Source organism: Leuresthes tenuis, unplaced genomic scaffold (genome assembly GCF_036924035.1).
Source record: "Leuresthes tenuis unplaced genomic scaffold, fLeuTen1.0.hap1 SCAF_14, whole genome shotgun sequence".
Classification (NCBI taxonomy): Eukaryota; Metazoa; Chordata; class Actinopteri; order Atheriniformes; family Atherinopsidae; genus Leuresthes; species Leuresthes tenuis.
In genome coordinates, this window is record NW_027325368.1 from 5,533,185 (window position 1) to 5,560,928 (window position 27,744).

A 27,744-nucleotide genomic window follows, 5' to 3' on the forward strand; every position below is an offset into this window, starting at 1 on the left:
TTTTTGTCTAATGGGGTGACAAATTAAAAGAAAATATGGAGAGGAATGGTTTTGGTTCCTTGATTTATGTGAATTTTGAGTTAACTGTATCCAGTGACATGGTAGTTTTTGGTGCTTTTAAACGGTTTCAACAAAAAAATATAAGGGCAGAATAAGAAGATAGACAAAAAATAACACTTTAAAAGGGTAAAATTGGTTTAAGAAGGTGATTAAATGACGTAAGACGGAATACAGTAGCGGTACTGAACGAATACAACCCTGCAGTGAATCACTACAACTGTAAAAGCTAATGTTTAGCTGTAAGCTAAAGCTAACTGTGACGTTAACAGCCAATCACGTTTCGTCCCATCCCCTGTGGAGCGTGACGCCACGAGCCCAAGACTCTCTGCAGGTGATTGGTGGCCGCTGCTGTCCAATCGGAGGGCGTCTTTTACAGCAAAGTTGTTAACCCCCAACAGTAGCACTTTGGTTTCCACCTCTCTAGTTTCAGCCTGCATTACATCGACAGGGAAATACGGAGTTTTCACCGACCGAAATCCGCTGTTTGACGGGCTGGACGTACACCGGACAGCCGCTCCTTCTGTCGGGACACCGGCTGACCGTTTGCGGTTTATTATGAAACCAACTGGAACAAGTAGCTGAGGCTAACGTTTGTTATAGTTGGCTCCCTCTGTGGCGAGCTGCGTCGTGTTGCCTGTCGTCTTTTTCCCTTTTTTTTTTAAACTTCTGACTTGCAGAAAATGTTGTCCATCTGTCTTGAAAGCCCCTTCGTGTACCAAACGATCGACTTGGTGAGTATTTTCCTGTTATGGTTTCAACTTGAATCGATGGTCGCCACAAAAAAAAAAGAAGGGAAAAAAAAAAGAAAAGGCCCATCGTGATTAGTGTTTTCTGGCATCAGATGATTTCATACACGCAATCAAATTCCTGGCTGGTCAGCTGGATACAATTCAGCTCGAAAACCACAAGTTCCTGCTCACTTTACCAGCTCCCGAGGCAAGCAGCAGTGATATGATGGGTTTAGGCGATGGTAACGATGTTTCACTCTTTAAAACAAATATCTTATTCACGAGTTGTCACATTAATGGGGGGATAAAGATGTCGGAAACCCTAAAATGGGGGATTTTTTGGGAGGAAAACGTCAGTGAAATGCAGTGAGATGGAGCCGGCCAGCGGCTCGCGGATGTTTTAACGCGATTTCTTATGAGGAGTTTTCATCATCTCGGTTGGAAATGTACCATTGGGGGATCAAATGCTTTGGGTGTGTGGCTAAACAGTGCCAGGCTGCTCCTGTGGTCTGCCAGGGAACTGCTTGGCCTGGCCTGGCCTGGCCTGCACGGGTCTGGATCACACACTGCGTCTCTCATATGTCCCTTTTCATTATCTAATCCACACAACACCCACCCTGGGGGGAGATCATGAGGTGTCACATCCCTGTCTGTGAAGATGAAGCGTGGATTAGAGCTGCTTTTTGGTGGCTGCCCCCTTATAATTCTCAGTTAAAAAAAAAAAGGCTCCTGTCATCCAGGTAAGCTGTAACACTGAACAGCACAATAAATCGGGTTTCTCGTGCTTTCCCGTGATTGTCTGAACTCTTTTGCCATTGTGGGACAAACCCCTCCCACATGGCACTTTTGTATGTTTTAGCTGGAAGTGTGAGAGGTGTCGAAGTTGTTTTCAGGTCAACATAACCTCTGTATTTTTGTTTCCTAAGCATACATGTCAAGGTCATAAATATGAAAAAAAACTTGATATTTCAACCTATTTCATGTCCTTTTTTGGGCTAAATCTCCAGAATAGCCAATCAGCTCTTAGATCTACAAATCCAAGTAAAGTTTTAAGCATTTTATGTATAAAACAGATTAATATCAGAGTATTTAAAGTGTACATGATGCCAACCACAAACAAAACAGTCATAACCACGAGGTTGAACAGATAAAAGGTTAAAGATGAGGATGATAAAATGGGAAAACATTGGAAAAATCTACAGGAGTATTGATTAAAACCAATAAATTAAAAGCGGGCACACATTCAGATTATTTAAAAGTATTTTCTTGTAAAGAAGACACAGGACCAGTCAACCCTGAGGATGTTCATTCAGCTTTTCTATGGTAACGAACTGCAGATGTGTCCCAAAACGTTTTTATTTAATGGCTCAACAGTCTTGTCTTTGATAAAACTGTAGATTTCTTTTTGCTTTCTTTCAGATGAAGTAGGAGGAGGAAAAAAGAGTTGATGCTTGGTTTTAGCTTAATCTGGCTTTAATGGCATCTCGAATTCCTGTAGGACGTCGCAGATGAAGTTCTTAATCGGGTCCCGACTTTCTTACGCTGCAGTTGACGGATCCGATTTGCAGGGTGGAGCCTCGTCGTGGATCGTTTTTGTTTGAATTTCAATCGGATTGAGTTCGTGTGTCTTTCCTGAGGAAAGTTCGAACGCTCTTTGCTCCATGGAAAGATTCGTCATCGTCTCGCAAATCTATTTTTGATTGTTGGAATGATTAAAGTGTCCAAAGTGTACGTTTACTGTAGAGGTAATGGCTGCCGTCTCCCCCTCGTCTTTAGCCTGAAACCAACCCAAAACCATCAATGTTTCATTGGACCTGAACCAAACTGAAGTTGGAACATCATCTCCTTGTCTGATGCAGGTGATTCGTCCCTGAATCTCACTTTCATCCGACCAGCCACAGCCTGCTTCTCTTCAGCCCTCTGTGACCTTGTTTTCTGCTCTTTAGGTGAAAGTAGTGGTTTACATTCGGCTTTTCTGGATAGAAATCCCATTTCCTTCACCTCAAACATCGCCCTGACACCTTCCTCTCTTCTAGGCTTCTCATTTTGTTTGTCCTTTGACATCGCTGACTGGGAACAACCAACATCTTTTGTCACACTTCATGTTGATTTACCATCTTGAAGGGGCTTTATAATCCATCCCATTGTTCCCACTGACAGCTCTCTTATTGGAGCCGTGTTTCCTGTCCATCATCCAGCTGCAGCAGCTCATTAAACTCTGCAATACTCTCTTTTAACTGTAGGCTCATTTGCATATTCAGACTCGTTTTAGAATTGCAAATTACAAGGGGATTTCATCTCTTTTTCTCCCTCTGCTTAATCTATAAACATTTTTATTAATGAGTTATTTTTCATTAGATAAAATAATCTTATATTGTTTAACGAGCATCTAACAAGTGCGATGACTCCCTTTTTGGGGTTTTTAAAGCCTTTTGTAGGCAGGTTACAGTCTAAACTTTAAATGAAACTTCACTTTAGCCGACTGCCTCTGGAGGCATTCTGGTGCTTTGTTGTTGGCCACAATCCTCATAAATAAATTCATAGAGACAAACTTGAAGCTATAATATTTGAGTGGACTTTGGTTGCCTGTTTGGACAAAAAGGGAAACATCTGGAGATGAAATAACCATTTAGCTTTTAATTAGCTTTTGTCAGCACACTAAAGATAATTGAATGAGACACAAATAAACTATATTGTTGTAGTAAACATTACCAAAAGGAAAATGAGAAACAAAAAACATCAGTTGATGGACTGTTAGAAAAGTATAGCAAAGAGGTGTGTGAAATCTCCACAAACATGGAAGCAAAGTCACAGCTCGCAGTTCAATACGGCAGACGTATACGGGGATTATTTAATCTGGGAAGAAATGTCTTAAACTTCTCCCGTCCGACACCTGGAACGTCTCCTCTTCAGCTTGTCTGGGTTTGGGGTCTAGCTTTGGGCATTTCTGGGGTTCGGAAAGCTCGACCAGCAGCTCCCACGTGTCGGCTTCCCCGTTTTCACGGTAAATCGTGTTAAAAGATGCCAGGAGAAACGATTTTGGCTGCAAAGCATCCGAACCAGTGTAGAAAAATGTCGTAAAGATCAGAAAACGTTTAGAAGACGTGATACAGCCAGAGTTGTTGATCTCCAGCACAGGAAGTCGTGGACACCGACGGCTCCAAATGTGAAGTCCTCGGATGATGACTGATGGGTTGTTGGATTACATTTTTCACTCTACTCTGTGCTACATCTTTTGACCCGTTCTATGGCACCAACACACTCACAGTTCTAGTTCAGCACATTAGCATGCTAACAGTTAGCAGCTGTAAACTGTCTGTTATTGTGAAGACGGAGCCGAGTCGGCCTGGTTACCGGTCTTTGTTCCAGCCTCTCTCTTATGCTCACGGATCTGGGTGGTGATGGTGAAATGGGTTTCCTTTGGCCAGGCTCCGCCTTAGAGACAGGATGAGGAGCTTAAATGTTGGGGTCAGTTCACGGGGTTCAGGCATCTTGTGAGGATACCTCCTGGTCGCCTTTTTTTGGGCACGTCCAACTGGGAGGAGGCCCAGAACTTCCTGTAGGGATCATATATTCCGCCTGGGCTGGGGATGTCTGGGTGTCCCTCCTGGACCTGTTGCCTCCACAGCTGACCTCGGATCTGTGGAAGATGATGGATCGAACGGACATTTAAAAACTAATTCTACTTATTCGTAAATCTGACTTCACAAGAAAACAAAAGTAATATGTGCCTCATTTTTTTTAAAGAAATCCTATTAATTCAAGCTAAACGACACAGCATTTGCTCTGTATGTATAGAGATGAGTTGACTTCTAACTGGCACCAAAGACTAAGTATGTATGTGTGAATGTTGGTAGTTTTACTCTAAATAAAACATCTAAGGACTGCCAGGGTCTATTACAAACAATCCTGTTGGTTTCAGAGACATTTGGTGCTCAAATGTGACAGGAACCCACCCCACAGCTGCCAAGAGAGTTAATTCAAAACTCCTTGCAGCCATAATCCCACCTTCTGACAGCTGGGACTGTTTAGTGTGGAGGAAAACCCCAAAATGTTTGTTGGATGCAAAGATTAAAAGCTTTGAGCTCCTGTGGATGCTCAGAGATGAAACTATAAGTGTTTTTAGGGTGTGACCTCTGAGGAGCTTGAATATCTGTACCAGACACAGTTTGACTCCTGCAAGATGGTCCAAAGATACGAGAGACCACTTTGCACTGTTGGAGAAAAGCTGAGATTCAAGCCTGTGAAAGTTGGTACATTTAGTCTGGATAGATCAAATAAAACCTTGAAGGTGTAGTTGTTCATTGAAAATGGGACTAATTTGATTGCAGGAATGGTGAAAATGGTGAAATGTGGGGTTACCCTAAAGAAATGAACCCGGTGTGGTTGTAACACGCGATTGTATTCAGGTGGTTGGCAAACCAAGCAGTTCATGACCTGAACCTCAGTTTAATTGTAGCGTCTTCAGTCAAGTTGACCTGACAGGAATTCTGAGTCTTTTTTTGCTTTGCTCGCAGGTAATAATGGCGCCGTGTTTGGATTTAACCGTGAAAATAAAAGCTCAGCCGCTCCTGTTGGATCCCGGATAAACACAGCAGCAACAGGTAAGGCGCTTTTATGGTTAATAAATGTTCTTTGTGGGCAGTGGCAGAGACTCTGAAATCATAATAAAGCAAAAGCTGAAGGTCCTGAAAGCACCGCGGTGGACAGGTCTGACTGCACTGAACTCACCTGCATCTCAAGTGTTTGTAGTGCAAATACTCAAATAAATCCTGTGGATTGTGTGTTGTTTTTGCCCTGTTCAAACATGCCTGCTGTTCATTTGCGTGTCAGACCAGGAGGAGGCAGCGCTGTGCACACAGTGGGAGTTTCACCTGGAGTAAACACCTTTTTAATGTCTCAGGTAGCTGTTGTATCAACTTGATGTGGTTCACTGGGTCTGAGTTGCTGTGACGGCTCAGGTGGCACAGACGCTCGGTTACCTCTGTGGTATTTAAGGTGTTGGCTTGAAGCTGATAAAGAGTCTCGTTCCTCCAGTTTTCCACCAAAGCACAACACAAACCGAAACAACAGAAAACACTTTAATTTAACTTTACACTTCTTGTGACTTAAGTTTTAGGTGTTTTGATGAAAAATATTAGTCCAATTTGGGAGAAATTACCTGCAATGCGAGTGAGTTGTTTAAGGTGTTTGTTTTTAAAAAGACACCTTTTTTAATAAGGCAAAAAAAATCGTCCTTTTTATATAAAAATCTATTGAACAAAATTAGCTTTGATTGGTCTCTGGGTGGAAAAACGGGATCATAATTATTTTATAGGTAACTATTTTACTTAATAAAGTAAATATATAATATAATTCTAATTAAAAAAAAATAACCTGTTTTTGGCTCTTGAAATACTTTTTTTTTAAGTTACCCGTTTTACATTTTGTTTTAATTTACTTTGTTATGTCCACTTATAAAATGTTTTTTTTATTTTATATTATTATTATTAATATGATTAGAAAATAATATCCCTATTTTATATATCTTTTTTTAAAATATATATTTTAGTCTTAAATTATTGTTTTATTGGATTTAATTTAATTTTTTTAATTTAATTTTTTAATTTAATTTATTTTTTGCGCATTTTCGGCCATGCACAGCGTTTATTTCAATCATTTATTACATCTGTGTGTGGAGAGGAGTTAGTTTGCGAGAAATGCCCCCTTCCCCCCACCCAGGCAACGCGCAAGCGCTCGGGATCGTGTGGGAATGGTCGGTCGGCGAACTGGGGGTTGGACCGCTCCGAGCGAAACAGAGCAAAAGAGTTTTAAATGTCCGCCATGTTGTCCATGGCGCACTGAACCAACGATAGGGAGCGGAGCGTCGGAAAAAAACAGTCCGAGAGAGAGCTACCAAGATCCGGGCCTTCACCCGGCTCCGCTGGCGACGCCCTAAATACTAGCTACAACCATTCGAACGTTAGAATAGAGACTAACCGCACAGAATCATCCATGAAAGCTCCACTCGGTACCGTTGTGAATATTAGGAGATCGGATAGATTTATATTGCATCTCGAGTTGTGAAAAATGAGTAAATTGTCGTTTCGGGCACGGGCGCTGGACGCTTCCAAGCCACTACCCGTCTTCCGTTGTGAGGATTTACCCGACCTACACGAATATGCATCAATTAACCGGGCAGTGCCGCAGATGCCTACGGGGATGGAGAAAGAAGAGGAATCGGTATGCTTTAACCGTTTGAGAAAAATTGAAAATATACGCTTTGTTTTATTTTTTACATGGTCAGAGGCGTCCCTCTTTTTTTTTTTTTTTTTTTTTTTTTTCCTTTTTTTTTTTTTTTTTTTTCTCTCTGCGCAAGCTTTCACAAAATGGCCGCCGATTTTCTCAGGAGAAACCCGACGGATTTCAGTTGCAAATGGCTCATATGAGGGGTTCGGACGGGTGTTTGGGTTACACCGGGATAAAGCGCGGCGGTATTGGATAAAATCGCCGGGTTTCACCGGCATATTTGAGCATGAGGCGATCCTCGGAGTACAAAGGAGTCATGTGACCCGAGCAGTTCCGACATTTTGTGTCGTCTGTCAGGATGGGGGCCTTGTGTTGGCGTAATTGCAGAGGACCGGGGCAAGGGGGAGCTAGTGGTTTCAGATTATGTGGCATCTGTGCCGTTAGCAGACAGAAATGTCAACAGTCCTGCCATTAATTTTTATTTTCCGGGAGGGGGGCGCGAATAGAGAGTCTGTGCATGTGTTGGTTTAATCCCTGTTTTAACTGCTGCTTTTAGCGCTTCTTTTCGGGCAGTTATTATGCATGTTTATTCATATCCAGACTCAGGGTTGCATCCTTAACCTGTGTGTGTGATGCCTCTGCTGTCATTCAGGCATGGCAACAATAGTAATCGTTGTTTGTCCAGGAAATACGTTGTATTTACTATCAGGCTTGTGCAGCTGTCAGATAATTTAATCTCCCATTTATCAGGAGGGATTTCTTCTGCAACTGTTTACTTTCCACCGGATCACAGGGAGATGAGGCGGTTTTTACAGGGAACTACAAACTCCCATCTGCTTTTCCAGTGTTGACATTTGAATGCTCTGTTTTTAGTTGCTATCTGAAGAGATTCTATCTGAAGAGATTCATACTTCTTGTAGAGCCTGAGAAGTGTTTGTACCCTGCAGTGACTTTACTGGTTTCCCTTTTAATTATTTATTCATTTATTTCCTTCATTGCACAACAGTTTGAGTTGGCGTCTGCTTTTCAAAGGGTTTTGCTTCGCTGCTGAGCCAGCAGTCGTGACTGATGTTTTAATACGAGGGCAAGTGATTGGGGGGGGGGGGGGGTGGATGCTGTGGCAGTTCACGGTCCTGTGGAGGCTTGGTGTCAGGGGTTCAGTGTGTCAGATGGCAGGCCGGCGGCACATGGCCCTCTGGAGGAGATCAGGGTGGCGGGAAGGAGGAGGGGGGGGGCGTGTTGTTGTCAATTCCAGGTCTGCTCCCTGCTCAGCTGGAGTGTTTGATTATGTAACGGTTGTATTAGCATAAGCTGTCTCCTGGCATGGCCTCCTCACACCCTTGGTGTGTGTTTTGAATCTTCTTTGCGGGGTGCCGGCGGACGGTGAACGCTCTTATTTGTGTTCTGCAGTATTGATCCGAACCAGGAGCGCTGTTTGGAGGATTTACTTTTGCATGTTTCGCTTGCCGCCACCTCAACCACAGTGACCTCACCCCCCCCCCAGTGGTCTGCAGGGTGAGCCTGTGGTGTTCCTGCACTTCCTGACTCCCTAATAGAAAGCTTTTATCAGTCAGCTGCTCAACACAGACCGCAGAGCAGCTCGTTATGGTACCGTTTGTCAGCAGAAGACGCCGGTCCTGCTCTCCTTTAGGTCTCAGCTTCGCCTTTAGAGGCCGTATCTCAGTCCAGCGTGCGGTCTGGTAACTTGCAGGCAGCGTTTGCACAGCGTGGCTACGCTGAAGAGGCGGCATCACTGGAATTCCACCAGCACGTGTGGCTTGTTTGTTTTGGGTCAGACACTTTGTCTTGTGTTTACGTTTGGTTGAAAGTGAGGTCAGTGTCTGCGGCCCTGCTGGGAACCACAAGCATCTGTTGTGTTTGCCTCTCTGCCAGACACAGTTTCTGCTCTAAAACTCGGACACAATCTGGCGGTGTGACCTTGCTCGGTGGGAATGTGGAGCACGTCACCTGTCCAAAGTACCTGCTGCCTACATGTTTTGGCCACTTTATTTTCACCTTTTCCACTTTTTCTACTGCGTTTTTCTTTCTGTTTGTGAGCAGTTCCCAGTCAGCAGTGATTCTTCCCCCCCAAAGCAGCGTCTGATAGCTGCCAGTGATTTTTAACCCTATGTTCAGGTGAATATTATCGCTTCCCATGCGATGCATAAACCTGCCGGCCCCTGCAGACGGTCCCCTGCAGCTGTCCATCATGTTAAATGGCATTTACAGCGTCTGGGACAGTCGCTGTCACATGGGCGCCCGGAGAAGCTGGCTTGCTCAGCAGACTTGACAGAGACCGAAGTGGTCATTTTATAGGGCTATTTCTGGAGTCCTGTGTGTGTATATGTGAGAAAGGCAGACTAATACTCTGTATTCTGACTCTTTACCCCGATACGAGTCCGTTTCTCTTCAGCCAAACCGTCTCGGCTGCGGCTGAGACAACAGATCGGGTTTGGCAGCTGACGCGTTTCTGCGTTGTGGGACGCTGACGCTGTTCCCGAGTCGTTTGGGAACGTGAAGGCTATGCAGACGGTGTCGCACCAACTCACACAGATGGGTTAAACAGGAGCTTTTGAGCTCCTCTGGGAAGCATAAAGCCAGAAATCGCGTGCTCCGAGGTTCCTGCAGCTACCTCTGAGCAGATTGAACGACCACATGGCGAAACGGAAGGTGGATTTATACAGTTTCGTGGACGACGATGGACTGAAATGAAGGCGGCAGCCTGAAAACATGTTGGTCTGTGTGGAGACGTATTTGGAGGTTGTTTGGCGGCGTTCTGCGAGCCGAGCCTTGAAGCGGCGGCCTGTTGAAGACGCATTCCTTCAGACTTGGTCATAGTCAGTCTGGTTATCTACAGAATGATATCTGGGTAAACATGAAGTAGTTTGGAGTGAGAGAGTGGCGTGAAACCTCGGTTTTAAAACCCAACGTTGCTTTGGAAAGCTCGTCTGTTTGTGATTTTTCCTTTTTGTTCTTAAAAAAGGGAGAAAACTTGTTTTCCGTGTTCATCTCAGCCGCTGCGTCTTTGTTGCTTCCTCTGGCTGTTAGTTGGAATTAATACAGAATCATTTAATGTGAAGTACAAAGTGGTACTACAGTCCTGATCATGTTGGAGCTCATCAGATGACCACATTTCATCTGTTCAAGCTTAGTTTAGTGCATTTATTCCAGAATAAATGTCCGAATATTAGTGGTATATTTGCTGTGTTGTTAAAAAACAACCTGGAGAAGAAAAACTCTTCCCAGGAAAGATTATTCCCAGTTTCTGAGCTGGTATTTGTGTGGGGGGGGTGTATTTAACTCTGAGCAGGACTGAATGTAGTGAAGGTTTGTGTCTTTGTTCCCAAAGTGCAGTAAAAGTTTCCCATTAAGTGTCGAAGATGAGTGAAAACAGTCAAAATATCTCTTTAACCCGAGATGTTCACCCAGAAACGCTGTTGTTTCTGTTCAGGTATTTATGGCTTGGATTTTTCTTTCAGTCTGACTTTAATCCAAGTGTTTTTGCACCTGGAGAAAGGATTAAAGTAGAAATCCAGAAGTTTACGGCTCTTATTGTGAGTTTGTGCTCGTCCAACTGAAACTATCTGCACACTTTTTGCCGTCCCATCACTTGTTTCTTGTCAGAAATAAAAACTCTGGGAGACTTTCACCAGCTGATTAACCTGCTCAGTCCTGCCGATTATCCCAGATGTGTGGCAGTGGTGCGGCGTGATTGAATCAGTTGGTCAGAGGTCATTGAGAGTTTTTAGTCTGTGAGCTCTCACAAGGTGCTGTTAAAACACAGAAAATCAACTTTAGACGTGTAAAAACGGCTTTGGACTCGGCTGTAAACGTGAGCGGGCCGTTCGGTTTCTCTCGAGTTGTTTTGTTCGCTTTGACGCTTTCAGACCTGTTGCATTCTGAAAGTGTCGCTGGGACTCTTTTAAACTCAAACCTGTCTGACTCACTCGCTCTGTCTGCCTTCCCCAGACAGAAATAACCCTCCACCACCCTCGGCTCTCACAGGCTGCCTCAGGGAAAGCTATTAAGGCACACCTCCTCTCCAGAGAGCCGCTCCACCAGACCTGCAGCATGCTGCATCGTTGACAGATTGCCCGCCGGTGGCTCGCTGCCCAGCTTGGGCTAACGGCTCCAGACAAACGGCCCTGTAGTTTAAACCCGTTAGTCAGGCTTGCAGCCCGCCAGCCCTCTGGCCCTCTGGCGTATCCCCCGTCAGAGATTGGCAGCGGCAGGCTGTTCTAACAAAGGTGGCTGCTAGATAAAAGCTAAAAACAGTGTCAAGTTGTGTTCTGTAGATGAGGGAAATTCACTTTCCTTCCCAGCTCCTCTTTGGAGCCCTCTTCCTCTTCCACTATCTCATTAATCCAGCTGCTTAATCCTGCACATCTCGCCATAACAGTCAGAACTCATTGAGAATCTTTCCATGTCCTCATTTGTACTTATTTTAATCTGGCTGAGGTCGCAGTAAAGCATGGTTTTCTGACTGAAATGAGACAAACGCAGATGAATGTCAGCAGCTGTGTTCAGGCACAAACTCCGCTGAACCCTGAAAGTTGTGTCATCTCCTCTGGTTCCAGTTTAGCCTTCGATCCCAGCATTGTTTAATGGAAAATGTCCTTTAGGGGAGGCTGCGGTCTGATTTTGATTAGATGAGGAACCCTGTAGCTGTCGGACACGTTAAGGTGGAGAGAGCCAACATGTCCTCCTGCTTTTAAAGGGTTTTATGAAATGAGGAAAGAAAAACGGGGCCTTGCAGTCGGCTCGTTGGGGCATGAATCTGCGCAGCAGCTCAGAATTACGCTGCTGGTGTTGAGCCAGCGTTGGGACGGGATTATTTCAGCTTCAGCCCAGCTGCGAGGCATCCAGAAACTTTCACCTTAGTTTATGTATTTAGCAGACGCTTTTATCCAAAGCGACTTACAAATGAAGCTATATAAGCTAACAATAAACTACATAGAAGGAACCCACTAGTCTGACTATGTCAGGGGTGACAGAGTAGAGATAGTTTTAACGAGTCTGAGAGTAAAATGACAGCTTACCTGTTCAGATGATCTGTTTTCATTCAATCTAATCAGCCGCATGTCGGTAAACGTTCTGACAAACCGTGGGACGCACAGAGCTGCGTTTACGGTGGTTATCTGAGGCATCCCTGCGTTGGAAGTGATGCAGGTCCGTTATCTTAACCTCCGTGTCTGTTCCTGCAGGAGCACCATCTCCAGCGGGCCATCTCAGCGCAGCAGGTCTACGGCGAGAAGCGGGACAACATGGTCATCCCCGTCCCCGAGGCGGAGAGCAACATCACCTACTATGAATCCCTCTACCCTGGGGACTACAAGATGCCAAAGCAGCTAATTCACATACAGCGTAAGTGTGTGTGATCCAGAAAGCAGAGAAATGATTGTACGGGCAGCTGTTTGATACGTTTCCTCTCATATTGACATGAAAACCCTGCTTCCTGGCAGGGAAATGGCTTTAAAGCGGTTTCCTGGCCACACATCGATTATGAAGTGATGGTTGTGAAGGAGCCTGTTCTCTGTCAGCTGTTCGCACCGTTAACGGCTTTCTGGGCTTTTCCTGAGTTGTTTTCCTGAGTCGTTTGTCCGTGTAAATGAGTTGGAGAGATCGCTTCGCTCTTTAATATCAGAGGAAAGGAGTTTGCCAGATTGCTTGGTTCAGTAACCGCGGCGATTGTTTCTCAGAGAAAAGCAATTTGCTGTGCGCCCAAAATAAGGAACGTCTGGTCCCGTCATCGGCTGTCAGATCGATCTCAGGACTTCTCTCTGAGGCCTTGACGGTTTTAGACTTGTAGAAAATTCAGTTTGGATCGTTTTGAACCTTTTTAAAGTTCATGTTTGTGTCGAATCGCTGCAGGTTGTGTACGTGGGTTTCAGACTTTACTCCAAATCACTGCTCTCTCAGTTGACTTTTTAAGGCTGAAGAGGCTTTTATTAAATCTGAGGCGTTTGTCTTAAAGCTTTATTTTCACCTTTTCCACTTTTTCTACTGCGTTTTTCTTTCTGTTTGTGAGCAGTTCCCAGTCAGCAGTGATTCTTCCACCCAAAGCAGCGTCTGATAGCTGCCAGTGATTTTTAACCCTATTAAAAGACTTGTAGAAAAGAGGCTTTTATTAAATCTGAGGCGTTTGTCTTAAAGATGAAGCAGCAGATGCTTTGAGCTGCACATCGTTTCAGCTGTGATTGGTGATACGGCCGCCGCCGCTGCTCTGAGACGGCGCCGCCGCAGCAGCTCTGAGACACCGCCGCTGGATTTAAACACACGCCTCCGAGCTTTGAGTTGGTCTGATTGAACCCGACTGTCTCACTGAAATCCACGCCTTTACAGGATGGTACTCAGTCCAGAAGATGCTCCTCTGAGTCAGTTCACGTTATTTTGGCTCGTTAATAACGTTATTCAGAATGGAAACGGGTTCAGTTGCAGTGATTAAATGTAATTTAGCTGTCGGGGAGGAAATGCGTTTCATAAAGCAGTCTGTAGTGAACCCAGCAAACACCAGATAATGTTCATTAGCTCCTGAGTCGTCTGAAACGTGGTGTAATTGAGCCTCATAATCATCCAGTTGGACTGGACTCTCATCTTCTCCTTATAAGCTGTGTGTCGTTGGTCTTTTAAAGGAGGAGTTATTCTGCTTTATTTTAGTCTGTGCCTCCCTTTTGTTTCACTGTAAACAGAAGGTTGTTCACAGGGGAACAGAAGCTCTTTGGGTTGAGTGAAAGTCCAAAGTAAACGTGTTTTACGTCGTCTTCATCCCAAACTTTCAGTGTGACTGAAGGTTGTCGGTCTTTGTGTTTCTGATGAATGCAGGAAGAACTTTCTCTGCTCAGTGTTTACAGTTTGGATTTCACAGGAAATGGTTAGAAATGTAAATCTGGACCTAATCACTTACGAGGGGTTTCCTGCTGGGCTTTTGTTCGAGGTGTGTTGCTCCCTGAGTGGAGGATCCACTCTTTAAATGGTGCTACAGACTGCGTTTGACCATCAAAAGGGCTCAAAAGCACCCAAAATAAACAGTCTACTTGTGCACGTTTGGCGGGTTTAGATGATAAAGTGAGTTTGGTGTCTGCTGCCATACGTTTTGAGCTGTTTTTGGACTCTTTCCTGCAGCTTTCAGCTTGGACACGGAGCAGCCAGACTACGACCTGGACTCTGAGGACGATGCCTTTGTCAACAAGCTGAAAAAGAAGATGGAGATCAGCTGCCTGCAGTTTGAGGAGATGATCGACCGGCTGGAGAAAGGCAGCGGACAGCAGGTCAGCGCCGCACAATGAGCTCGGAGTAAACGGTTGGTTCTGGTGAGGAAAGCCCGGCGGTGGGCTCATTAAAATGTGCCTCTCCTCCTCTTTGCCGCTCAGCCTGTGAGTCTTCCGGAGGCCAAACTGCTGCTGAAGGAGGACGACGAGCTCATCAAGGAGGTCTTCGACTACTGGAGCCGCAAGAGGAAAAACAGCAAAGCCAACTGTCTCATCCCCAACGTGAAGCAGGAGAAACGGGACGGCTCCAGCACCAGCGACCCGTACGTGGCCTTCCGACGGCGCACCGAGAAGATGCAAACCAGGAAGGTCGGTGTCCCTCTTCTTATTGGCTGAGCTTCAGCCGTGCATCATGTTGTATCCGCCTGACTCTGTGTTCTGGGCACTCAGATGCAGGATTTTTGCCTGAGCTTTGAATTTCAGCCGTCATTCGGAGAGGTTTTAAGACTTTAAGACGGGACAGTCGTACCTTCTTTATCCGTCGCAGGATATTTTCTGTTTACAGTAAACGCTTTACACGCCTTAACAGTGACTCGCATGAATTATCAGCAGCGGAGCGTAACCATCTGGCACCGCCACACCACATTAGCTTCACTGATGAAGACGTTCATCACACTGAGGTGTCATGTGGGTCAGTGCAGCTTTTTGCTGTCGTCGAGGAGGCGTTTGAGAGACTTTTAAGTTGTTTTTGGCTGTTTATTAGTGGATGGACTTGATTCAGAAGCCTAAAAAGCTCTCATGTCCACAAAAAAGACTTAAAAGGAGCTCATTTACTGTGCTAAAGTTGTGTTTTTATCTAATATCTCCAGCCTTTAGTTTATTCTCGTCAAACCGCTGAATACTGTGAACGACGGACTCTGTCAGCTTGTTTTTCTCAACCCTTTTGGAAAGAAAATGCAACCAAGCAGTCGTCCAAAGATCTTAACTGAAGGCTTTTCTACAAGTTCACATGAAGCCAGTAAATCTTTACTTATTTAAAGTACTTTAAAGAGCAATAAAAGGACACGGAGGCATGAAAAAGGGTTAAAAGTGTGTGTATGGAAGATGAAGAACGGTTAAATATGCACTCTGCGGTTTAAACGCAATCAGACAAAGTGCTGAATTGGCCAGAAGTCACTCGTTATTTCATGATAGATTTACTATTGAAGGCAAACACTGGGCTGAAATTTAAGGATTTGAGGAGTTTATTCTCAAGGGCCAAGAAAGGAAACTGTGATGATGATGATGGCCAGGAGAGGAGAAAAGTGGAGCAGCAAGTGTGAGGGGAAGTCTGTGGGTTCCAGACTGTTAAATATTGGCTTTAAAGGTTTAGATTGAATCATTTTAATGATAATTGGGCCAGTTTGTCTTATTCCTTTTGAGTCTGTGAAGGAGGATGATGTCAAACCTGTTAAACGCTTCAGAGAGAGCCGCTGCTCCACTTTCAGTCGACATAAACCAAACTGAGATCTTTGTTTTAAATGTTTTGCTTCTGATTCCAACGTTTTAATTAATTTTTTTTGCTCTGACGGTTTTCAGAACCGTAAAAACGACGAGGCGTCCTATGAGAAGATGCTGAAGCTCCGCCGGGATCTGAGCCGAGCCGTCACCATCCTGGAGATGATCAAGAGGAGGGAGAAGAGCAAGAGAGAGCTGCTGCACCTCACACTGGAGATATTTGAGAAGAGGTAAGGCCATCCGGGTTCGAACAGAACCGGAACAAAGGCGGGTTTTAGAGGCTGTTGTGGTGAGATTACATTTGATCGTTTGGACTAACTGGAGCTCCGTTTGTCCCAGAAATGTCATGTCAGACTTTGGTGGAGAAGTGATGGCGGAGGTTCTGGCTGAGCGGGCGCTGGTGAGGCCACAGATCATTCCTCTGGTCCCTCTCACCAACCAGTACCGACACCAGGACCACATGGACCTCAAGGACTACAAATCCAAGGTGAGACTTTCTGTGAAAGTGTCGGCTTGTAATTAAGTTTGAGGCTGCTCGGGCTAAAGCGGTTCCTCGCTTCTTCCAGCCCGAGAAGACAGAAGTTCCCCGGCAGAAGAGGAAGTACGAGAAGAAGCAGAAGGTTCTGCCTCTGTCATCGGGCACCCCCCACCACCCGGGCCCCGTCGTCTTTAATGCCAAGGACCTAAACCAGTACGACTTCCCCAGCTCGGACGACGAGCCCTTCTCACAGGTTGGTAGGAGCACGCCGGCGCCGCCACCCGCTCGACGCCACGTCTCAGGGCGGACGTGTTAGTCTCAGGCTGACCTTAACCCGACCTCTGACCTCTCCTGTCCACAGCTGCACTCGGGCTCCTCAGAAGCAGAGGAGGAGAACGACCCAGATGGCGCCTTCGCCTTTCGCAGGAAAGCAGGCTGCCAGTACTATGCTGTAAGTATCTGTTCTAAATGTTGCCATCAGCGGGTAAAAGATTCTGTTTTCGAAGCTTTTACTTCCTCCTCTGAGGGAGGTTTGAGGCTTTGTGCCCCGCACGCTAACGGCCGGTCTCCTTCCCAGGCTCGCCAGGATCGGGTGGGGAGTTGGCCGTGGTGCGGTTCCTGGGAGGGCGGTTTGGCAGAGGATCGCTTTCGCTACAGTCTCACCACTCTCACTGTTCCACGCCGATGCCTGGGCATGGCTCGGCGGCGCGTGGGACGAGGCGGCAGGTCAGTGAACGCCCCATAACTCGTTTGTCCTTTTTTCTACCTGTTTATAAAGTAGAAATAACATCCTGTCCCCGTCTCTCAGGGTGCTGCTGGACCGGGCGCACACGGAACACAGCAACGTTTTCCACGGACTGGATCCAGATTCGCTCGACCTGCCTCCCCCCGCGTCTCCGCCTCCTTCTGCTACTTCGCGCTCACCGGCCACCGACAAGTTTGCCAGTACCTCAGAAACAAATACCTCGGACAGAAGTTCCTCCTCCCCCCTCGGCTCCTCCGTTCTCCCTCCCTCCTCCACGGACCTCAGCCAGATACTGTTGAATATAAAGTCATGCCGATGGAGGCACTTTAGACCACGGACACTACCACTACACGAGCTGGACAACGCCCACCCTCTGTTCAGGAGGTTGAGCCGCGGCCTGAAGCGGCCGCTGTCCGCCTCAGCTGGGGGACGGCCGTTCGGATCCCAGCGCCAGGCGAGGGTCGTCCCAGCGCCCGCACCGGTTGCTGGTAAGTGTGGCTCCGCCCTGTCGGGCTGTAGCTCGTGTAAAGGGTCGGTAGTGAAGGCGAATCCCACGTTTTCACTGTTCTGTGTTGAGGAAATGATGCTTTTAAACTGTTTGAGCTGAAAGTGGACGCTTCCTTTTAACCTCCGTCTTATTTTGTCCCTCGTTTGCTTCGGGCGCTTCTTGATGGCAGAACCTGTCGGTTGTGTCCTCCAGCTTTGTTTAGCTATCGTGAGCCTCGACTCCCGACCGGCGAGGTGTCAATTAAAGCTGGTTTTGATGAATAAATTCATGAGATGCACAGGATTTATTAGCATGTTGACACGGAGGCCTGCGGCGTCCCAGGGAGGGTTACTCGTGCGTTTGTTGTCTTGATGTTGATACAAGCCGTGTTTAATATGCATGAAAAAAGGCCACCTGTGGATTTTATCGAATAACAGAGAAGGCATGAATGTAATGAACAGAAGTCCTTTCAGGGAACTGAAAAAAACTGTTGTTTTAGGTGAAATAAGATGCTGTAATAAACGACCCGGGGGAGGGGGGGGGTTCATGAGGACGAGCTGTGACTTTGACACAAACTGAGAGCGACCAGGAATCTGGGATCTGACGTCACCGAGAACTTGAGAGTAGATCAATATTTCACTGAAGCTCCAAGTCACTTAATACCTTGAAATGTGAGAACTGGCTTTACGATCAATAGGCAGCCGGTGAAGAAGGACTGAGCAGGTTAACGTACAGGCCGAGTAACCTCGGTGACCTGGGTATTAATCTGCATCGAACCGCACAATGAGTCTGTTTATTGATGCTCCTTCTTTGTGCTCAAAGGGGGTGAAAACAGACGAGTTGATGCTGTTTTTACACCTAAGATGCTCTGTTATTTACACCTTCAGCTAAAAGTGGCTTTTTGGTGAGTTGAAAACGCTCTGAGACTTAAGTGTGAGAATATCTGAGCTATATATTCCTCACGATAAGAGCTGTTTGAACGCCCCAAACGCAAAAAAAGGAGCTGCGATGCTTTCTTTAAGGGATGCTTTCTTTAAAATATCCCTAAAGAGAGAAATAAGGCATTAATCTGTCCCACAACGGTGATTAAGTTACACATTTCACTTGATTTCCAACCCCGATCATAAATGCGTAATATCTGAAGTATCTCTTCTCTTCCTGGTTATCCCCCCTGTGGGTGTGGCTTATTTACGACCTTGTCGGTGTCATTTTAACCCGAGCACACAGACCTGATCCCAGCCTGGAGCAGAGGTTTTGTGTTACTTACGTCTGTGTTAAGTAAGCTGCTCGGTGAGATGATTCACCTGCAAATCAACAGCGCGTCTTTAATTTAATGTGTTGATTTTAAAGTCTAAATTACATCCAGACAGCTTCGAGGTGCCGTGTTGAAAAGTCTCAAAGGGTTTCGAGCTCTTGTGGGTAAAATACAGCCTGTGAATCATCTCAGTCTGGCCCCTTTGTGGCGTCAAATGAAAACAAAACAGCAAGAATGGTTCATGGATTTTTATTAATACATCATCAAGCAACTGAAAACAAGCCTGTGCTGCCGTTTTAACCTTTTCCAGCAGAGAATACCGCCTGTTCCGGGCTAAATGGTCCTCAAATTTACTCTGAATGTTGCATATTTTAAGTGTTCAACATCAAGACTTTTGTTTCCCAACTAAGGCTGTTAAATAGCTTAAATATTCTGCCGTGAACGAGCCCCGATAGAAAAGGATGGCGTCCGGCTGTGTGCACGCTGAGGCCAGAGTACAGAGTAAAAAGCTGTGAGCCCATCCAGGATCAAGCGTTTGTAACGATGCGTTTGTCCCTCGCAGCTCTGACAGCTGAACAGTACCAGCAGCATCAGGAGCAGCTGGCCCTGATGCACAAACAGCAGCTGGACCAAGCCCAGCAGCAACAGCAAGCCAACAGCACTGCCAACCGCACACAGGTGAGTAACCAGCTGCAGACAGCTGTGACCACACGCCGTTAACGTGCCCGGCGCCCTCACCCGTGTGTCTATTTCCTCCCGACAGAGCCTGGTGAACACGTTGGACCAGGCCAGTGCCCAGTTTGCCGCCTCAGCCCTCGTCACCGCCGACCAAATCCTGGCTCTAAAATCTAAGGATGAGCTGGCCCTGGGAGGCGGAGTCAATGGCGTCGTCCCCCCCTCAGGTATGACGATGCTGTTAAACCCGTCCGAGTCAGTCTCACGTAGACAAGTTTCTACCCTTAAAGCACAACTTGAAGCTTGACTTTAGCCAGTAATTTAAATCCTATTCTGTGCAACATCTGGCGCTCCGGCAGCTGATGGCGTGCCAGGATTCAGCAGAAGAGTGAAACTGAAGGAATGTGCCAAACAGAAGCTGGAATAGTTTCATGGTTACAGTTTGGTTGAGGCGGTTTTTCGCTGCTACTTTCAAATGTTTGAAGCTGGATTTTTCTTCTTCTGCTGACTTAAACTTCTCTGAATCACCTCAGGTGTCTACAAGGGCTTGAACCTCTCGAGCACAGCGTCCCCGTCCCCCGCCGCTCCGGCTCCTCTCACCAGTACCCAGACATCCGCCTTCCTCCACCCCTGCACCACCACCACCAGCTCAGCCACCAGTAACAACAACGGCACCACCCACCCTGCCAACGCCACTACCACAAACACCACCGCCACTCAGGTCCTGCTGGGAAACAACAACAGCCTCCGTCTGGGCGTTCCCAAGCGCATCCACGCCCCCCGGACGCTGAGCGCCACCATGTCGACATCCGCCTTAAAGCTCGCCCACGCAGCAACCGCCAACTGTCAGAAACCCAAGGTCGCTACGGCCTCGGCCTCGCCGCTGGACATAGTGCCCAGGTGAGGGACACGGGTGGGAGCACCCCGGACTGATGAATGTGGGAGTTTAGGCGCCATATGGCGAGGAAAGAAGAGCAAAGATGGCTCCAGAAAGCTGTTTGCAGCCTCTGTTGCTCGCTCTAAAATCAGGTCGTGTTTGTTTTTCTCACCTTAACTGTTGGCAGCAGGTGTCGCAATGCATTATGGGTCATAATGCTGCTCGCCTTTCTGTACGCACAGATCGTTCGATCGCTTTCATTCGGAGTTTCAGAACCTCAGACTGGACTTAAAAATAAAATAAAACCCTGTTGCACACGAAACTCTATTTAAAATGTTCTAAACGTTTCACTTTGATCGTTTCCTTTAGATTTAAAGGAGTTTGAAACCGTTTTAAGAAGGTAAAAGACGAGATAAATGATGCTAATAAATAAAAACCTTTGGCTGAATGTTTCTCACAGCTGGAGCGTAAAGCCGGGCTTTTCCATCGTAGAAATGGGCGCCGTATCTTTAGCGCGACACGGTGGAACCGACTCCCCTAACGTGGGAGTTGGCGGGCGGCGTTTCTCCCACTCGGTGGCGTTTCCCCGTTTTAAGGTGTTGAAATAATCCGGTTGTGAAGTTGAGGAACCGAACCGGTTCCAGGGGACTTCCTGCAAGCTGCCATGTTGGTTTTTCCTGCCGCTACAGAAGCTCGGATCATAAAAACATTCAAATTAATCCATTTTAAAATCGACTAAAAGTTAAACGCCTTAAGATGAGACAAAGTTTATAAGAATGTGTTTTATACTGTTCAGATTTCAGCTTCTTCTGTTCTTTATTTTAAACTCGTAATAAAATCCGTGAAGTTCGGAGCATTTATTCACCCGACATTTTATGGTTTAAAATCAGCAAAAAGGTCCCGGCGGACAGTTTGTGACGCTAACGCTGTCTTTCTCTTCTTCTTCTGCTCTCAGGGAGAATCACGAACAAGACAAGCCAGCACTGAACAGTCTATCGGAGAACACAGTGGCCATGGAGGTCACGTAGCCTCCGGCGCGGCGCGGCGGGGGAAACGCGACCCATCGTAGTCGTTTTCTTTTTCGTCTTCTTCTTCTTTTTTTAGGTGCTATGCATCATTCGATTGGTCGTGAAGAGAAGCGGTGGCCGAATGAGCGCGGCAAGGCTGGGTTTCCATGGCAACAGTTTTGGGACTTAATTGCAATGCTCGTCTCGTACAAATTCTCTTTTTTCTCCCCCCCGATTTCCCCCTTTGTTACTGTTAATAAGAGATCGTCTGTAAATTCTTAATATGGCAATTATCTGTACAGTACTGCATATTTGTAATACGCCCTCCCGCCCCTCACCCCTCCCCTCCCCCGCCCCCCACCCGCCACCACACCCCCCCACCCCCCAGTTCTTGTATATAACATTACTTGAATACAGAATTGTTCATTTGTGATGTTTTGCACTCGAGATGTTAAAAAAAAAGAAAAAAATTAAAAAGAGAAAACGACAAAACTGCAGCCGGAGTGAGGAAAGTGCACGTGTTGTCACGTGCACGTGCGCTGGGGCCTGCTGTTGGATCTATTTATTGTGCCGTGTTTACAAAGGTCTCATTTCTCCCTCCGTTCATGTCGTTTTTCTTTCTTTTTTCTTTTAAAGACACTGTGCCTCCCCCTTTCCCTCCCTCCCTCCCCCACTGGTTCCCGTCTTTCACTCGTCACGTTTATCTCATGCAATTCCTTTATTTTCTTTTAATTATTCGTGTCGAACATGGCCGGGGGGAGGTGGCCGGCCGGCTCTCGTTGGGCGTCCCTCGATGTTGAGACGTATTCAGGCGCAGGGCAGCAGAAGAAGAAGGTGGCGGGTTTGTTTGTCGTAGGCATCAGTGGGTTAATCAGTCTCCACAAAGCTCTTCCATACATATTATTGCTGAGACAAGTAACAAAACAATGGGGACGAAGACTCCCCCAGAAGCCTTTGCTGCTTCTGACGAACCTAAGCACTAAATAATTTTGTTTTTTTAATTGATCGATGCTGCTTCTGTATGATTTTTGGCGTCTGGTTTGCATCAGACGGCCTCATTTACATTTCTTCTTCTTCTCTAAAAGATTATTCCCCCCATGTCCTTATAATTTTTAAAAGAATATTTTTGTATCTCCTGTTTTGTTTTGTTTTTTTATTTAAATTCCCTCACAAAAGAACTTCATTCTTTTGTTACTTGTTGATCTTAAAAAAAGAAAAAAAAGACAAAACTATAAGGGAGTTAAAAAAAAAAGGTTAAAAAAAACATGCAGTAACTGACATTTATCATTCCAGCTTCTATATAATAAGAAAACATGTATGAATTGAAGAAAAAAAGAATTAAAGAGTGTTTTCTCTACTTTTAAGAACCTGAAGGCTGAAAGGCCACGAACCACATGTTATCGGGTGCCTTCATTTGGGAAAAAATTAGAATAAAAAAGCAAAAAAAAACAAAAAAATGGCTCTCTTCTGTGAAGAGTTTGGTACTGAACAAGGCTACTTGTAGTTTTTCTTTGTCTGTACCACAGTCCCAGCTGCCCATTCCAGTGGCCCAGTTTGACTCATGACTTTTTGTTTTTGTAGACCCTTCCACCACTCACATGGAAAAGAATCCTCTTTGAATTGTCACAGAATAAAATAAAAATCCAGGGCATTATGTGTTTCGACCAGCTCGTCTCGTTTGTTTTTGTCGTCTCTTGTCTTCAGTGTGAGCGCCGGCGGCCTCTTTGTACTTCACCGGTTTAGTTTTACGTGTGATTTATGGAGTCTGTTGCTATTTAAACTCCAGTTTTATATAAAACCATGTGATTAGCAGTCAGAGTTAACTTAATGAAGCTAATTAGCCTGTTCATCAAATATTAACCGAGCTTTTGACTTTTTCTGTGCTGATACAGCTTTGTTTATCAGTTTAAACAGCAGGATGAGGTGGTACCATTTACACCCCCCCAACAGTAACTTCCACTTCAGTTTGTTAGCTCGACGCTAAAGAAAACCCAGAGAACTGTATATGCATTATATATATATATATATATATATATATATAACTGTAATGCAGAAGTGTTAATCAGCCAGACTTTCTTCTAAAGTCGTCTTAAGCAGCAGTTCTCGGGCTTTCTGAAAGTCTTTCGATGTATTTATTTGAACATCGGCTGCTTTTTCACTCTCTTTCAGTCCAGTTCTTGTACCCGACCATTTTCAGAGGGAAGCTTTTGTAATTTTGTTTGTTAAACCACTAAATACTGACCTATAAAAAAGGCTCCAAACTCAAGGAATGAACCTATTTAAATTGTATCTTTAGCCACTTTGTTGCTAGCAGCCTGTCACAAAGACATTTGTTCCCATTTCTTTAGTTCTATCTATGAAAAACAGCAAAGATAACACAGTTTGACAGACAGAAAATAGGATTTCTGCAGCAACAAGGTGATTCCCAAAGAGCTATTAGCTGAAAACTTGGCATATCTCAGCATGGTGTGCAGTGTGTCCTTAAAACATTTGAGGAAACTGGACAAGTGGAGGACAAAAGAAGAAGTGTCAGGCCTAAAAAACTACCTACAGCAGATGAACAGGATCTGAAAGTGATGTCCTTAAGAAAGAGGAAAAAATCCAGCTGTGACCTGACAGGACCTGAGAGATGCATCTGGACCTTCAGCTGATCCATCTACTGTTGGCCCAAGCCTCATCAGAAATGGTCTCCATGGAAGGGTGGCTGTCAAGAAGCCATTCTTAAGGAAGGGAAACAGGGAGAAAAGGCTGAGCTGTGCCAAATGACACAAGAAGTGGACTGAAAATCAGTGGCAGCAGGTCTTATGGAGGGATGAATCCTCCCCAGAGCCCGGACCTCAACATTATTGAAGCAGTGTGGGATCATCTGACAGAGAACGGAACAAAAGGCAGCCGACATCCAAAGAAGAGCTTTGGGATGTCCTTCAAGAAGCCTGGAGAACTATTCCTGAAGACTCCTTAAAGAGATGACAGAAAGCTCGTCTCAGAGGGTTCAGGCTGAGTTGGAGAATAAAGGAGCTCAGACCAGAGATTCACCTTAAAACTGCACAAAATCCTGTATTCACGTTGATGTCTGTATCGATCTCTGGACTTATTTCTTGTCATTCCTGAAAAAATGAGGGATGACTCGACTCTGCTTCCTGTAAAGTCAGTCAGGGTCAGAGCTGCTGAACTAAAGGGAGACGGCAGCTCCTCCTGGGAGGTGAATCTCCTCATTAACTGCAGCTGCAAAGAGGCCAAGACGACGACACACCCGTCCCATCTGGTTTGGTCTCGGTTGTTTTTCAGCGAGCCAGAGCACTCCTCCAGGCTCTGAACGGACGTCCTTTAATAAGTTAGTTCTGGTCTGTTAAATATAAAGGTTGCCAGCTTGAAACGTGGCCTCCTTCCCACGCCCGTCCCTTTATGGATCGACTAAACCTGCAGCAGGAGGTCGAGCTGAGGTAAATCTGAGCTAATCCGAGGCACTGAGATCCAAAAGGACGACTAAGAACCTCCGTAACTTACAGAAAACTGCTGAACTTCAGTAAAAATTTGACTGTTTAAGGAAAAACCCTCATCAACAGCCATAAAAACCCCTGTAGCTCTTCACCTGTGGTTCCTTTCAGCCAAGTGAACACAGGTTGAGGATGATAAGAGATGACATTTAAATGTAAATTCTGCCTGGAAGAGGAGAGTCGATAAGAGTAAATGAGCAGAGCGGCGTCTAACTCCCACAGAGATTGGCTTTATTGTGCCTCTGACTTGATCCTATTTAGATCTTTTCCCTGTAATTGCTCGTCTCAGACCGGTAGAAGGAGAAGAAAGGTGCGAAGTCTCGGCTGATATCAGCGCAGTGAGGCGGTTTGAGACAATATTAAACAGAAACTGGGGGAAAAGTGGCCGAAGTTTCATGCAGATTAAATGCAGCAGATGTTTATGTCTCACTGTGGGATCAGTCTGATTATCGACCACGACGTTCATTAGGAGGCATGTTTCCGATTCCTCCTCAGCAGCTCCGATTGATCCGAACATGACTCACAATCTGTGGTTTTCTCAGTTTCTTAGCGAGTAATGAGACGGGAAAAGGTGCATTAACCTGCTGGAAATGGTGAGGGCCTCGATTTTTAGGCTTTTAATTCAGCCAGAGATCAATACATATTCCTTTTACTTAGGATTTCCTGCTGATTTGTTTCCTTATCAAACTCGAAGCAGGAGAGCCGACCTGGTTTAAGGCACCTTCTGCCTCTGAGAAGCTGTTTTCATGAACAAAGAGTAGCTTATTGGAAGAATCGAAGTGCTAAAAACACACCAAAGCAAAGTCAGGAAAAGCCTTGCGCCGCCATAATGTTGGCAAACAAAACGGCACACGAACACGCAGAAGGGGTCAGTAGTATGTACATAATGTATAATAATGGAAACCAGGTGGAGGAGGCGGAGCCTGAGCTGAAGCACAGCAGAGAGGGACGGAAAGGGGGAGGAGCCTGTGGAGTTGTAGTTATTGTGCTGCTTTCGTTTGAAGTGAATTCTTTTAATTAGCATCAAAAGCATCAGAAAATGCTGTTTTTTTCTCAAACTCATGAACTTTCTGTCAAGACAAACATAATTCAGCAAATACTGAACATCAGGAAACGTTTCAGAAACTTCTTCACGTTTTGAATTGAAAATATTATAAAGTGGGTTAACTAGAAAGTAAAAAGCTGTTTCCAATCCTGAGATTCAGCTCTCAGGAGAAGCTGCTGTCTCCCAGCTGATAATGTACATCACCAAAAAACCTTTTGGTTGTTGGACTCTGATGAAGCATCATAGTAAGTAGCGTAGAAAACAGGAAGACTCCACCCTACACCTCCATTTTTAATTCTTGCTGGCAGGGGAGGTGCTTCGTTTCTCTTGTAGATCGGGCCGTAGCGGTCATGAAAATCCAAATGGCCACCAACAGCCCAGCTGAAGGGATGGATGACCACTGCTCCAGGTAAAGGGTACCTTACCTCTCTAAAATGGAGGGGTAGGGCCAAGTTTGGGTTAGTTCAAAATGCTTTTACAAAAGCTGAAACTTTTCCTGCCTAAAGACGTCCAGTTTTAGTCGTCATCGTTGTTTCTTGACAAAAGAAACGTCTCTGAATTCGATTCATCTTTGATGAGATCATGAAGTCTCGAATATAAAGAGATTTATGTGGAAATAACGTAATTTTAAACAGTCTGAAAGGCTAATTTTTTGTGCTTTTTAAAAACATTTCTATGCATAACTTTCCAATTTTTCCCTAGTTTTTTTTAAAAACAAATTCAAAATCTCTTATATTTTTAACTAAATAGTTTAGATTATATGCTAATAAGCACATTCTGTATAGACTCACTGTTATTTTATTTCCTAGAACTCCACTTTTGTCCAAAATCTACCAAAAACACACCAGTTTGCCTCACTGTTTGGTTTTTGATGATCATGAAACACGAGCCAGTGATTTCTCTTGAAAAGACGTGCAGGATTTGTTAAAAATCTCCTCTTTTGATGCACTGAAAAGCTCTACCCGAGTCCCGTGTTTCGGAGGAGTTCAGCAGGAGTTTCACGACTCTGGTTTGTGCTTTAAGCGAGCTCTGTGGCGCCCAATCAAAGCCAAGGAAAGCGGCCTCATTATTACACCGACTTTGTATTTTCAAGCCGCATCTTCGTCCTCGGTCCTGGCTTTCAATTAGCAGAGCGAGCAGACACGAACAGCCTCATTAATGGCGATGAGTCAGAGGGCAGAAAGGAAGGATGAAGGTTGTCCTGATCACTCTGCGTGAGTGTGGAGAGTTGCTGTGCTTTGATTCGGCAGGAAACCGTCCATCGCTCCCTCCTATAATGCTGCGTTACTCTGGGATCAAAGCCTGCATGCTGTGTGGTGAATTAAAGTAGTCATTCGTGATCGTTCTGGAGTTTTAAGTAGGTCAGAGGAACATTTGTGATCTGATGTAACACCACAGAGAGCCGAGTTTGCAGCTTGTAATCTCATATTGTTATGCTGAGGTGGAGGGGGGGGGGGGGGGGGGGGGTAGTTTATCATCTTCTTGAGTATTTTTCTGTATTTTCTGGAAAAAGCCTGCAGGTATTCTGGCATCTCTCTGGAGTTCCTCTGGCAGGGGTTCTGTATAGTTAATATATATATGCTAATGTTCTGTGTGAAAAGTCACAAAATAAGCTGCCGACCCGTTTTATCTGAGATCCTTTAAAAAAACACCTGGATGGTGTGAAAAGTGTGAAAAGAGAAGCTAATCCTTTGTTTGTTCGTCTTTATTCACTAAGAAAGAGGTAAAAAGGAAACACTGAAAAACTAAGTACACCCCATGACTCAGCAGCTTGTAGAACCACCTTTAGCAGTAAAAAGTCAAAGTAATCATTACTCTTCAGCTCACTGAGGTTTGCAGCATTGGTTTCTGCACAGCTCCTCTTAAGGTTCCACCACAGCATTTCAGTCAAGCTGAGGTCTGGACTCTGACTGGACCATTGCAACACCTTGATTCTCTTCTTTTTCACACATTCTGC

At 45.4% G+C, this 27,744-nt stretch overlaps 1 protein-coding gene across 2 annotated transcripts; it reads left to right on the plus strand.

Moving 5' to 3' along the window:
• The first annotated feature begins 459 nt into the window (after window positions 1-459).
• On the plus strand, window positions 460-22,912 carry epc1b (enhancer of polycomb homolog 1 (Drosophila) b). 2 transcript variants are annotated; one of them, XM_072364605.1, is made up of 15 exons: window positions 460-791; window positions 5,306-5,392; window positions 12,221-12,380; window positions 14,139-14,284; window positions 14,387-14,593; window positions 15,803-15,951; window positions 16,061-16,208; window positions 16,288-16,452; window positions 16,561-16,650; window positions 16,777-16,925; window positions 17,008-17,432; window positions 19,249-19,364; window positions 19,450-19,583; window positions 19,890-20,261; window positions 21,194-22,912. In XM_072364605.1, exons 3-15 carry the CDS (start codon window positions 12,281-12,283, stop codon window positions 21,264-21,266), a joined length of 2,274 nt encoding a protein of 757 aa, XP_072220706.1. In that variant the 5' UTR covers window positions 460-791; window positions 5,306-5,392; window positions 12,221-12,280; the 3' UTR covers window positions 21,267-22,912. The 2 variants fall into 2 exon arrangements, with proteins under 2 accessions (XP_072220706.1, XP_072220705.1); XM_072364604.1 differs by lacking the exons at window positions 460-791; window positions 5,306-5,392 and adding an exon at window positions 6,548-7,010.
• The last annotated feature ends 4,832 nt before the right edge of the window (window positions 22,913-27,744 follow it).